This window comes from Podarcis pityusensis (genome assembly GCF_964106645.2).
Source record: "Podarcis pityusensis genome assembly, chromosome: 5".
NCBI lineage: Eukaryota > Metazoa > Chordata > Lepidosauria > Squamata > Lacertidae > Podarcis > Podarcis pityusensis.
In genome coordinates, this window is record NC_138032.1 from 87762597 (window position 1) to 87777092 (window position 14496).

The 14496-nt window shown below is 45.8% G+C and overlaps 1 protein-coding gene across 9 annotated transcripts in view; it reads right to left on the reverse strand.

Annotated features, from left to right (window-relative positions):
- PAX2 (paired box 2) overlaps nucleotides 1–14496 on the reverse strand; it is a 147747-nt gene that overhangs the window by 128594 nt on the left and 4657 nt on the right. For all 9 annotated transcript variants that reach the window (XM_081005588.1, XM_081005590.1, XM_081005591.1 and 6 more), the window contains one exon: nucleotides 13743–13940. In XM_081005588.1, the coding sequence (XP_080861714.1) occupies nucleotides 13743–13940 (198 nt within the window). The remainder of the gene's footprint in view (nucleotides 1–13742; nucleotides 13941–14496) is intronic.

Below are 14496 nucleotides of genomic sequence, written 5' to 3' on the forward strand. Positions count from 1 at the left end.
TTTGATTGATTGAAATATACTGGGAGCCAATGTAGGTCTTTCAAGACCGGTGTTATACGGTCTCGGCAGCCACTCCCAGTCACCAGTCTAGCTGCCGCATTCTGGATTAATTGTAGTTTCCGGGTCACCTTCAAAGGTAAATCTAACAATCCTCCCCATGTTCTCCTCCAACCACCTGGATCTTTTCTATTGCCCTTTTCTATACGTTTTCCATTTCCGTATTTCGTTTTTGAGATGGGACATCCGAAACAACACACAATGTTCTGAGTGTGGTCACTCCAATTATTTTCGTAAATCATATTATGCTGCCTGCCTCTTTCAATCCTTCCTTAACTTGAAATGGTTGGATTTAAAATCAGGAAGCAATAAAAAGCAGAGAATAAGCAGAAGCGAAGACAAAGCCTGAGCGATAGCAAGAGTGCTCAGGAGGTGCCCATTTCAGTTCCACAAAACTACATGCCCTCCAACATATCTCTGATGAAATAAGGATATCCCATTTCATTATTATTAATATTAATATTATTACCCCAGCCATCTGAATGGGTTACCCCAGCCACTCTGAGTGGCTTCCTACATATATAACAACATAATAAAACATTAAAAATTAAAATTTCCCCTAAACAGGGCTGCCTTCAGATGTCATCTAAAGGTTGTACAGTGGTACCTCAGGTTAAGTACTTCATTCGTTCCAGAGGTCCGTTCTTAACCTGAAACTGTTCTTAACCTGAAGCACCACTTTAGCTAATGGGGCCTCCTGCTGCCGCCACGCCGCCAGAGCCCGATTTCTGTTCTTATTCTGAAGCAAAGTTCTTAACCTGAAGCAATATTTCTGGGTTAGCGGAGTGTGTAACCTGAAGTGTATGTAACCTGAAGCATATGTAACCCGAGGTACCACTGTATAGTTCCTTATCTCCTTGGCTCGGGGGGTCACATAACTCCATACCCTCCAACATTGCTCTGATGAAAATAGGGACATCCTAAGGGAAAGCGGTGCATTCTAAGATCAATTCGCAAACCAGGTCAGCTTCTGTAAATCCAGAACTGTCCCTGGAAAATAGGGACACTTAGAGGCTCTTAAACTAGGCATTCCTTTGTCAGTGCAGGTTGGTTGTGCTACTGGGAGATGAACATGCAATGGAGGAATTAAATATAAGATCTGGCTTGTGGTAAATACTTTGTAGAAAGGTGGGATATACACTCTCCTCCTCTGTTTCTGATGTTCAAACTGTGAGGACCATTGCTTTTGTAGCCAGCATGGCAACACCTCTGTGCAAGAGAGGGGGAACAGCTGGCTTGGGGAGAAACCCAAAATTTGCTGAAGTGCATTTTTCTAAATAGAAAAATCTCTGAGCAAAAACAGCCCAATGAGTACTGAGCATGTTCAGCAGCCACCAAACGCCGTCTCGCTGGGGGAGACTCAGAAGAACAGGCGAGAAGGGAACTGGAATGGAGTATTCTGGAAGGTGGCATGGCTAATTGGCTGGAACACTGAACATTCGACACTGCAACATTTTGTTGCAGGTTCAGTAGCAATAATAATAGTGATAATAATGATGATAATGATGATGATGATGATGATAATAATAATAATAATAATAATAATAATCTTGTAATGTGTATAAATTGTAAGGGGATGATAGGATGCAAGCAGATGCCAAACTATAACTTGCTGACATATTGTGTTCTCTAGACTTCTTACTGTAACTCTCAAATGCAAAGATTCCAGGAAAATGTGTAACAGGGGATTTACCACATGGACTAAACGGGATGGGGATTAAATCAAAGTATACAAAAGTGTGCCAATTCAGCTTCGGGTGTTTAACGAAAGAAATTAAAGGCACACCTAGATGGTATTCTCAGCTGAGCTTTCTCACATGGTATTCTCAGCTTTCTGTGCACTAGCACTGAAAGGCAGGAAATTGAAAAATGAGGAAAATAAACCCGGTGACCAGCAGTCAGTCTCCTGCCATCAGGGATCTTGAAATAAGGTCCTTTGACACAGCTAGGAGTCACCCCATGGAGTTATCCCAGGACGTGATCCATCTCACTCCTTGTAACAGCATCCCACTCAATCTCTTTAAAAATGCACATGTAGTTAAAAGCTCAGAGGAAAAGAGCGGTTGTGTCCTTAGCATGACCCACCTTCATGGCTCTGTTGGAACATCATTCTTGTTGGTCTTCCTGCTCCTGTTTTTCAGCCCCACTAGTCTGTTCTAAGGGACGTGGGTGGCACTGTGGGTTAAACCACAGAGCCTAGGACTTGCCGATCAGAAGGTCAGCGGTTCGAATCCCCACGACGGGGTGAGCTCCCGTTGCTTGGTCCCTGCTCCTGCCAACCTAGCAGTTCTAAAGCACATCAAAGTGCAAGTAGATAAATAGGTACTGCTCCGGTGGGAAGGTAAACGGCGTTTCTGTGCGCTGCTCTGGTTCCCCAGAAGAGGCTTAGTCATGCTGGCCACATGACCCGGAAGCTGTACGCCAGCTCCCTTGGCCAATAAAGCGAGATGAGCGCCGCAACCCCAGAGTCAGTCACAACTGGACCTAATGGTCAGGGTTCCCTTTACCTTTTTAGTCTGTTCTAAATGCTGCTGCTGCTGCTGTTCGTTCTCATCACTGATTTCCCCGTCTTCGTCTTCACTTTAAGCTCCTTCTACTCACTTTCAAATGCCCCCCCAATGGTCCTGCTCCACTCTCTCCCTATCCTTCTCAAGGGACTCGCAGAAGAGGTGCCAAACGTCTAATTGAACCAAAAGTTATATCTTCCCCACTATTTCCAGTGCTCAGGGCAACGAGTGCTGTCGCTTATGCAGTGAAAAGCCACCATCCATGAAGGGGAAGGAGGGAGGTATCAGCAGGCTCAGGGGAGCCCGAAGTTTGCAGAAGTAGGAGGAGAAAAGAAAAAATATTTAGCAGGGAAATGGCAGGGAACCCCAAGAACGGCCTCAGCCCAGTATATCTGAAGGAGCGTCTCCACCCCCATCGTCCAGCCCAGACACTGAGGTCCAGCTCCAAGGGCCTTCTGATGTTTCCCTCAATGCAAGAAGCGAGGTTACAGGGAACCAGGCAGAGGGCCTTCTTGGTAGTGGCACCCGCCCTGTGGAATGCCCTCCCTTCAGATGTCAAGGAAATGTTTATTTGTTTAACTATCTGACTTTTAGAAGACATCTGAAGGCAGCCGTGTTTAGGGACGTTTTTAATGTTGGATGTTTTATCATGTTTTTAATATTCTGTTGGTAGCCTCCCAGAGTGGCTGGGGAAACCCAGCTAGATGGGCGGGGCAGAAATAATAAATTATTATTATTATAGAACAATCCCAACGGGAGACTAAGGACTCACCCGTATTGTCCTTTAATGCAAGTTTCCTGTACCACCATTAATGCTCCATTGTCCGTATGACGTCCTCCTTCAAATCTCTGCCTTCCCACAATTCCCCTTCTCTCAGTTCTGACTTTCTCATACCAGGGATACTCCAAAAAGAAGACAGCATGAGGAAATCTGGACCGAGGGAAGTGTGGGAAGATGGTGATTTTGAGGAGAATGTCATATGCACCATGGAGAATTAATAGCGACACAAGAAGCTTAATATCCTCCTTAAACAGCAGCATGGAAGAGCCCTGAGCAACTACAGGGAGGGGATAGAATATCAGGTGGGAGGGGATATGGAATGGAATATCCTGAAAAGGAGCATCCCATACTGCAACATTTTGTTGCAGGACTAGTTCTCTCTGTTCCCTGGGCTTTTTCAGGCAGTATCTTACCACCGGTACGCCTTTAAATATAAGAAGTGACCCCCTTTCTCTTTTATTGCATCCAAGCACTACTCATCCATTCATCTGGACTTTTCCTGGTTTCCATTTTCCTTTCCATCCTCTGGTCCTAACTTCTGCCTGCAAACTTTCGGACAGCGTTCAATTATTTCTCATTTTATTTCTTCTACAGTGCCTAGCGATTTCAGGTTCTCCGTTTGTAACATCGTCATTATTGAAGTGGGAACACTTTCCCTTTAAAATACCGGGATATTTAGAAAGGAGGGTTTTTTAATCCAGTCTTATTATCCTTTCACTTTGATTCACCCCTGTGCACCAAATGCCATCCCGGAGTTGCTAAGGTTAGTAGTGTTCTGTATCTTTGTGCCGTATTAAAGGATATCGTTTCAGCTGATCATGAGAAGACGCTGAAGGAAACCACTGATATGCACTAGCTCAGAATTTCCTCACGTCTTTCATCCTGTCTGTGAACAAGCGCTTCTCCCTTTCCTGGTCCTGAAATCTTAAATCCGGGAAATGAAACCTACAGAGCCCTGAGAACAAGCCCCCTGCTGGGTAAAGAAGAGTAAAGCACTTGACCCTGAAATTCTGGTATTTCAAATTAATTGATGTAAAGCTTAATTCAGCTCTTTCCGCAGCTAGGAAGCTCTGCCCATATATAGCGCAGCCTGCAGCTTGCAAATCCGCATTAGGGTTTGCTGGGGAAATGACACAGGGGTTTAGAAGTTTTTCTGGCTGGGGGAAAACACACATTTGGGGCTGATATCGCTTGGCTTTATTTCTTGACCCTGGACTCTCCCCCCCCCCCCCGCACTCCTTTCCTTGGCAATCACATTATGCCCCAAATTCTAGAGCCCCTCCATATAACCTTTTGCTCCCTATAGTCTTGAAATTGGAAGAATCCCAAATTTGTCACAGCCTGATCTATATGCACCTTTACTGAACCGTAAATCTGGTATGCGCTCAATGGAACTAAGTCACAAACAAATGTCAATAGTAAACAGAGGCGGTTTTAGGGTGGCACAACGGGTGTGAGGCTCATTGGGTGACGCACTGCAGGGGGCGCCAAAACAATGCTGTAGAACACAGCACGAGAGGCGGTGTGTGTGTGTGTGTGTGTGTGTGTGTGTGTGTCAGATTTCGGCAGCGCACAGGGCACCGCTGAAATTTGAGAGCTCCAAGTCCACCACTGATAGTAAATGTGCATAGTACACAACGGGGAGCAAGCCCTACTGATCACTGGGATCAATGGGAATCCTGCAATCCTATGCATGACAGATGCTCCACAGAACTATCTCCCATGGTTTTAACCTTTAAAGCCCTATACGGCTTTAAAGGTCCCAGGCCACAGAGAGGTTAGGCTGGCCTCAACTAGAGCCAGGGCTTTTTCGGCTGTGGCTCCGATCTGATAGAACGTTCTGTCACAAGAGACTAGGGCCCTGTGGGACTTGACATCTTTCCGCAGGGCCTGCAAGACAGAGCTTTTCCACCAGGCCTTTGGTCAGGGCACAGCCTGACTCCCTCCTTTGGCAATCTTCACAGAACTTTAGCTTAATGGTTGCCATCAATTGGATTTTAATTAATTTTTATAATGAAATGTTTTTAGAATGTTGCACTATTTTGTTGTTGTTAGCTGCCCTGAGCCCAGCTTCGGCTGTGGAGGGCGGGATATAAATAAGTTGTTATTATTATTATTATTATTATTATTATTATTATTATTATTATTTTTCCCTGAGCATGTTAACGCCACTCTTCTCTTTATGGAGAATGGCACAAGCCGAAAACTCAGGATTACGCATTATATATAACCGAACAATGCAGAAAAGCTGCTCCAGGTTCCCAAACTTCCTGTGCTTTTATCTTTGCTTGTTATGCAAATCCTGCGCCTCTCGCATCAGATGCTGCCCTGATTTCTGGGAGCATCACTTCACAATCAACATATACTTTGCAGGAACAGAAAGAAAAATGTGCCTCATGTACGAGGATCTCTGTTTACAAATTACTGCATCCCGTAGTAAACAGACAACTGAAGCCGACTCAAATACACTGGCCTGTGTATCGTATGACAATCTGCCAGTGACCGTACGTGGAGGAAAAAAGAAAGGCCGGTATTGATTTATCGATTGGGAATATTTATACCCCGCCTTCAAACTGGGGTCTTCAAAGGCAGCTCACATCATCCACACATGAAACGAAATTTTAAAAGGCAAAAACCCCAGCAATTAATCTACAATAAAACATAAAAGCAGCGGGTGGCGAGAACAAGACTAAAACCCACAGCCAACAGAAGGCTAAGAAACAGCAGTATCTGTTCAGGCGCAAAGGGAAAATAAAAATGGCTTTGCCTGGCACTTTGAGCTTGTTTAACCGAGTTGTGGTGCCACACCAGAGAAGGCCCGGTCGCAGTCACCACCCACCATTCATCCCACAGCGGCAACACTCACGAAAGGGCTCCCCAGATCATCTGTTTACACAGGGCAGGATGATGTGAGAGCAGCAGACCCTTTGCCTATCCCAAAAAATACACCATGGAGCTTGAATAATTCACACTTTAAATCAGAAAAGAAGAATGCTTCTTCCCATATCCTCCAACATTTCTCCCATGAAAATAGGGATGTACTAATTATTATTATTATTATTATTATTATTATTATTATTATTATACTATTTATACTCTGCCCATCTGACTGGGCAGCTTCCAACATACAGTCGTACCTTGGAAGTTGAATGGAATCTGTTCAACTTCCAAAGTACAGCTTCTGATTGGCTGCAGGAAGCTGCAATTGGAAGCCACAGAAGCCCCGTCAGACATTCTGGTTCCAAAGAACATTCGCAAACCGGGAACACTCACTTCTGGGTTTGCGGCTTTTGGGAGCCAAAACGTCCGAGTACCAAGGCATTCGGGATCCAAGGTACTACTGCATATTAAAACATAATTAAACATTAAAAAATACTTCCCCATACAGGGCTACCTTCAGATGTCTTCTAAAGGTTGCATAGCTACTTTTCTCCTTGGCTTGGGGAGGTGGGGTCGCATAACTCCATGCCCTCCAATGAAAATAGGGACATCTTATATGCTCTCTCAACCAATTGCTCTGCTTCTAGCTAGTCTGCCTGCAATCACAGCACCCAGAACTCCCTAGCAACCTTCCAGGAACCTTAGGGTCATGGGATTTCTAGCTGTTTCACTCACGCACCCAAATGGGATCTGAGCCACTAATGCAGGCTTCCTCAAGCTCAGCCCTCTAGATATTTTGAGACTACAATTCCCATTATCCCTGACCACTGGTCCTGCTAGCTAGGGATCATGGGAGTTGTAGGCCAAAAACATCTGGAGGGCCGAGTTTGAGGAAGCCTGCACTAATGGACTATTCTCTCCTCTGCCTCAACAACTCCCATCTGATATATACGTGGATGTCAGGCCTATGGCAACCAAATTTCCTTGGCTGCCTAGAGTCGCTCACTGGGGTCAACGCCATTGGCTCCCACCCAAAGAGGGTCCCTGAATGCACTCTGCTTTCCCCCAAGCAACAGCCTACCCCCCCAATATCATGGCAATAAGATATTTCATAGTATATTGATAACAAAAATAAAAGCAGGCAGCCATGTTGACCCATCCCACCTCTCGCTTTTTGTCAAACGCTTGAGGAAGTGCTCTGCGGATCATGAAAGCTAGCTCCCTGCTCTGTGATTTTCCGTTGCTCCTAAAAAATGTCACTGGTGCTATTTAGATGTGCGTTTCATAAAAGCTACATTACCATGGGAACTTCTGCAAACATCGTGACCGACTAAGACTGCCATCCGAAACATATTTACCCGGTTTCCCCAGTCACTCTGGGCGGCTTCCACAAAGACCAAAAATACACTAAGATGTCACACATTAAAAACTTCCCTGAAGAAGATGTCTTCTTAATGTCAGGTAGTTGTTTATTTCCTTGACATACGACGGGAGGGCGTTCCACAGGGCGGGCACCACCACTGAGAAGGCCCTCTGCCTGGTTCCCTGTAACCTCACTTCTCGCAATGAGGGAACCGCCAGAAGGCCCTCGGCGCTGGACCTCAGCGTAAGTCCCAATGAATCTACTGCTCAGTTGAATCCAAGGAAACTCTACTTCTGAGTAGGCACACATAGGATTGTGCTGTAAGGCTGCAATCCTGTTCTAGCCTTTACCCAAGAAAAAGCCCCGTTGGCTTACTTTTGAGTAGACATGAAGAGAGTTCCACTGTAAGACTCTATCCAGAAATGCAATAGAAAAACAGCCTTGAAAGCCAATAACATAATTTCCCATACCGTGTGATGCACTTATCTGAGAGTTGAAAACGACGCATCTGTAATCTATCACAGCAAGTAAACAGCACAGCCTGTGTGCTCAGACTTTTGTGCCACAATCTAAAGAGCAATCAGCGAGCCCTTTCCTTCTCTGGTAGTGCTGCAGAGAGAGGGAAAAAGTTGCTCTTTCTGTCTGGCACCAGGCCAGGCAAGAGGAAGCATACTCTCCCCTTGGGTGACATGCAACTGCAGTACAAGCTGCAGCGCACCTCAGAAACATGGTCCTATAAAGAGGGACGACAGTCAGGCTTAAAAGCCAGAAGCCCACACTCTCTATAGCTATGGCGAAACAGCAAGTTGAGTGGGTCACACAATCTGTTTGTCACTAGCAAGATGGTGCAGATCCCACAAGAAACAAGACATTGCCAACTGACGCTGGCTCGGCCTGCTCTTGTGCTTATAGAGGGGATCTCATCAGCAGAAAGCAGCCGATGAAGTTTTTCCACGGCACGGCGCTCAACACTACCCCCTGCTACTTGCTGCGGGTAAAACTGATGGTCAAGTCACCGGGGTGGGGTTCAAAAGTTGGCAACTCTCCTTACGGGAATACTTCGGTCTCTGGAAATTGCCCGACAGTTTCAAATCAGAGCACAAGAGGGACAAGAGGAGACAGTTGTGTGGGTGTCGTGGGATTTGTTTTAAGGAAGGCAGTAAAACCATGTGAAATGAGCCCCAGTCAAATGAAATTCGGGAGAAAAACAGCCAGCTATGCATATTTCCTGCGCAGAACAAATGGTAGAATTAGGAAAGTTTCTCCCTTTTAAAATGTAGAACAGAACTACGTTTCATTCACTTTCAATCTACACAACTGAAGTCCAGTTACACTTCTCTCCCTTGCACAGGATTGTGCCCCATTGAACTTAACTTTATTTTTACCAATTAATTAATATATGGACGTGTCTTTGCTGTTTGTTCAGAGACAGCTGCCCATTTCAGGAACTGATCCCCCCCTCCATGTATCTTTAAAGACCATCTGATCGCTACAGCCTCTGTCATAGCTTTAAGTCATCAAAGTGCTTCCCCTATGTCCAAGTCTCTCTTATTTCTTTTCTCTCTCTTTCTTTCTTTCTTTCTTTCTTTCTTTCTTTCTTTCTTTCTTTCTGGTTTCATACCAGTTACTACTTTCAAAGCTGAGATATCTGTGTTTCCCAAGCTCCCCTTTTCGTATACTAGGGTCAATGATACCGGGGTCACTCGCTCCTCATCAAAGCAGCACATCGAGACCTGAAGTAACAAACCTTCCATAGGTTCTCATCTATCTATCTCTTGATTTATGGCCCGCCTCATCTCAAAAGTAACAAAAGCTGAAGAAGACACAGGCACACACATAACAAAACAGAAATAAATTCCCGGTTGTTTTTCAGCACTGATCGGCAGTAAATTTATAATGCAGGTATACAGTCATATTTTGGGGAAAGAAGAGGAGGAGGAAGAAGACATTTTTATTATTTCGTATACCATATAGGTGAGCAGAAAGAAGGATAGGATACTTTGGCTGCAAATTTTAAAGTTGGGACTGCTCTTCTATTTTGCGTACCACGGTATACCCCATATATTCCTTATATTCCAACATATAAAAAGGGATATTAAAATTATATTATGATTATTCAAGGATCTATGTATCCAAAATTTGACTGTGCCGTTTCTGAAAAGAGAAAAAATAGACTCCAGCTGAATCAGCTCTAAAGGCTTCTTACAAAGAATCTTCCGTTTTGCACATGAAAAAGAAACTAAAATTTTCTGACTTTATGCCTGTCATTATGTAGCACTTGCTCTTGGAACACAGAAGTGATCAAATGAGGCAAGGTAGAAATATAAAGTAAAATAAACAAACTCCGCGCAAAATGACACGGTTCTTATAGTTTCAAGACACCAGATCTGAAACCTGTTACTGAGGCATCACTTCCGAATATTTGCGTTTGCAAACGTAAACACTCATTTCCCACATGAGAGTTAAGAAATCTAGTGGGAGCAACGGAGGGCAGTTCCGTCGCAAACGATTGTGCAAATATGAATTTGCAGGCCACATCGGCAAGACGTTGGCAAACCATTAGCAAAATAATGACATGGTTTTGCGTCATCGTTTTTTAACATGCATGTGAACTGGAAATCACCTGCTTATCTGCCCGCCCAATATTTGTGAATATCGGACAAGCGTTTGCATTTGGATTTTTTACTAAACCTTCCTTTCTGCACTCTTGTAAAGATCAGTGATTTCCCCACAGACGTTTGCGGGAGGAAATAGTGCTCAGTGGAAAAAGTATCAGGCTTCTTTTTTTGGGGGGGGTCTAATTACTCCCTCCCGTATTTCTCAGTTCCAGGGTTCCTCACTTCTTTCTGCCATTGCTCATGGCCTTAAATTGAGTCATTTTTTGCATGCCTCAAATTCCAAGAACAAATCCCCCCTTGACTAATGAGTGAAAGGAAGAAGGGGTGGGGAGGGCATGAAAGGCTGGTGTTTTAAAAAAAATATGCACCAAGATAACTTTTAATTATTAGGGGAACAAAAAGGGCACTTTCTTCAAAACTGAATTTCAGAAGGTTGAGAGATCTCTCAGGACCCAATGGGTGCAATCATATTTACCATGTTTCTGGGGAATATTTGCCAAGAGTATGATCAGACCTTACGATACCAAATGCTGCTTGTGTTAACACATTTAACTTCATTTCTGGGGCAGACCGAGCAAATTAAGGTCTCCCAGTTAAATGGATACCAACTGGATCTAAGAAGTGCCTGAGTCTCAAGGCGATGCCCTGGGCTTGTGCGTACACAACCATTTGTGGAATTTACGCATTCTATTCCCACATGCCTAACATCAGCTGCTGCAGTTGCCCCTGGAAGGTCCTTGCTCCTCTGGTAAGTTGCCATCTAGTCAATATTTAAAGGTAAACTCAGAGCTACCTAAACTCGGAACTGACCTTTTCGTTCAGCAACCAGGGGGTGAAATCTAATAGTCCTGATCCAGAAAAGTAGCCAAAGCAGAAGACCGTGTGCATATTGTACACAAAGATAAACAGTGCACAAATGTGGGGCTTGGGATGGGGGGTTGCTAGGCTAAGAAACCAGATTCTGTGTGTTCTACGGGGTGTGGTCTTTAAACACCACCGCCCATCGCTTTTTGCACATCACATCCTCATGCAAAAACTGCTTGATTCCCTAAAGACAGTTCCTACCACCACCCAACTAGGATGGTTGCCTGATAGTTACATGTGTCAGAGCCGCCAAGAGCAGGTTTTCTGCGCTAGCCAAGAAAAGTGTGCTGCTCTCAGGAGGGAACAAACCCCGAATAAAATGAAACTCTCTCCCTGCAATTTTGAGGTGTTGAGTTATTCTCTCTCCTGACTGCCCTTCTACAGCTGCTTCCAAAAAGGTACCTGAATGTCAAAGTGTTATTATTTCAGTCCCGAACAGAGACGGTAGGATCTGGGATTTTTCAAAAGGAGGGTGTATAATTAGCCAATCAGTATTATGTTACTCTGTTCATAACTTAATAACCATTTTAATACAGATGGCACACACAGGGACAATTTCCTGGGATAGCCTTGCAGTATATTACAGAGACAGTGTGTTTGGGGGGATCTTTTTTAGCCAAGGTACATTCTCTAAGTTAATTTTACCTGCTGTTTTGAGATGATTTGGGATAATTCCATATCATTTTCAAAAATATTAGAAGCCATTGATCGAAGATGCCAACTTGGGGGGGAAATGCCTCCTGGCCATTAGAACTTTGACAAATCTTCTCTGGAAACCACATAAATTAAAAAAGCATTTCCCCCCCATTCCTATTGGTGAGAACGACTTCTTTTTTAAAAAATGTAATTGGCTACATTTTCTATGTATTTCATGATTAACTATTTAGCCAAGCAGCTGTAGAGATGGATACTAGACCGTTGTGTCCATCTGGATACAAGTGTCTCTGTGGGGCGACTTTCTATATTACTTTTTCCTACATGGAGATTCATATCTCTGATATTTGCAGCAGCTGCCCCATTCTGCAGTTTGTGGCAGAAAATACTCTTGCATCTCAATCTGTATGTTTCGAAACACATCCATTTAGAGTTTTCTTTTCTTTTCCTTACATGCATTCTTAACATGCTGGGTATAAGGGAGCCACAAATACAGGTAAGTCTAAAAATCTGCTCAGATATGTAGCCGGCATTAATTCCTTTGTAACTGATGACAACAGAACGTTGAAGTCCTCCAATCCCACTTTCTTCTTTCAAGAACAACCAATAGTGTGTGTTCCTATCTAAATCACAGTCTCCAGATCACCTCGCCCATGATTTTTGTCTTCCCAACGTCAGCACATGGAATAGTGGAGTGTCTCTCTTTGAAGGAGGGTATTTACGGTTTTCAGTGTGTATTCTGCCTTTTGCAGGTGTGCAAATTGTCCCACTGTATTGTGTTTGAAAGCACAGGGGATATATTGCTCTCTAGTTGATTCTGCTACATTGTTGTCTCAACACCAGCACTGAATCTTATCACAGGGGTATCTGTCTTCTATTTATTTAGTTATCTATAGGTAGAAAGACAGGCAGACAACCTGCTTTGGAAGAAGGCACAGTGAAACGTACAAGGCTGGCAATACTCTCTGACCACTTTTGTACGGCACACACTCACACAAATGGGGCGCCACCCCTATGATATATCCAGAAACTTGGGAAGGAAAGAAAGAAAGGCACACATCAGCAGGGAACACGAAATAAGATGTTTAGAAAGCTGCCAAACTAAAATCGAGATAGCGAAAAATACGCGTGAGACGCACACAGAGCGCAGGCAGAGGCGCCTGCGCGCAGGCAAGCACACAACTGTTTGTAACCCTTGACCTAAGCGAATCTTCCTTTCAGAAGTTTCTCCAACTCCCGAGGGGCTCGAAAAGGTGCGAGGGCTCTTTCTTCCTCCAAAAGGAAGCGTCATTGCCCGGGGGAGGGGGAAAGAAAGGCCTCTTATTTGAGGGGGAGGAAAAGAAGAAGTAGTAGTAGAAGTTAAGACTGTTTGTTTAAGACAAATCACCATTTGGTATTTGAACGGCACGGCAATCGTCTCCACAATATAGGAGCTTTTCATGTTTTTAGAGGTTTAACCGGAGAGAAAACGCCCGTCTTTCCCAGGGAGGCAAAGATACTATGAGCGCGTCCATCTCCTCTTTCCCCCAACAACCCGGTCGCCAATTGCGCGCCGAAACAACTGTTGGGGAGATGCGCCGTGGACCCGGCTTCCTGCTCCCCCTACCCGCGTCACCACCCTACATTTCGTTAGCCCCATAACCATCTCCTTTCGAAAATCTGCCCCGGCGAACCAAGACAAGCCTTCGGAGCCCCACGGGCACGCCCTAAGGCATATACAGAAGCGGTCCAGAAGCTCGCGCGCGCCCCGGAAACTGGAGTAGCTCCAGGAGTTAGGATGGAGACCTCCTTTTTTGTCCTTTCAGACGAAGTGTGAGCGAGGGAGAGACAGGCACACAGAGAGAGAGGACTCAGAGAAGAAGAGAGGAAGCGTCTGTTGGGGTGGGCAGGGGTCTTCAGGGCCTCTAGGGACAAGGGCGGGGTGGGGGGAGAAGGCGGGCTGGGTGTCCCGCCAGCAAAGCAACCCGGTGGCGCTCAGAGGCTGGGGGGCGCAGGAGGCGCTGGTGTGTGCGACTCACCGGTTGATGGAGGACACGCTGGGGACGGTGTCGTTGTCGCAGATGCCCTCGGCCAGTAGCCGGTCCCGGATCTCCCAAGCGAACATGGTGGGGTTTTGCCTCTTGTACTCGGCGATTTTATCCACTACTTTGGGGGTCGCCACTTTGGGCTTAGAGCCTCCGATCACGCCCGGCTTGATGCTCCCCGTCTCGTAGTACCTGCAAGCGCAGAGCGAGGTTCAAAGCTGACCCCCCAAGCCTGCATCCATCCACGCACCCCGCGCCCACCGCCGCTCCAGAACACGTGCACACAAACCAACGGGTTGGGGAGGCGATTTTTGGACCCCGCATTCCCGCCCCCCCCCCCCGCGCGGATCTGCAAGGGAAACCCCACTCTCGCATCCCGTCCTGGGGCTGCAGGGTCCGCCTTGCCTGGAGTCAGCCCCCGGAAACACCACCCCCCATTTTCCACAGGCCCTTGGCGCGCGTAACGCCTGATTCGGCGGGGCAGGACGATGCAGAGGCCGGGGGCACCCTGGCCACAACACTCCCCCCTCCCCCCTGCCCATGCCAACCTACAACCAGGAGAAGTTAGCTAGACACACTTAACCGTGGGGGAGGGGAAAACTGAGAGTTGTGGGTTTTTTTAAGGGGGATTTCCTCGACTCCGATTTCCTCCCCAGCGCTTGGTCCCGGGTCTCCCCCACCCCCTAAAAAACCCAGACGCATCTTTTTTTTTCTCTGTCTCTCTCTCTCTGTCTCTCTCTCTCTTTCT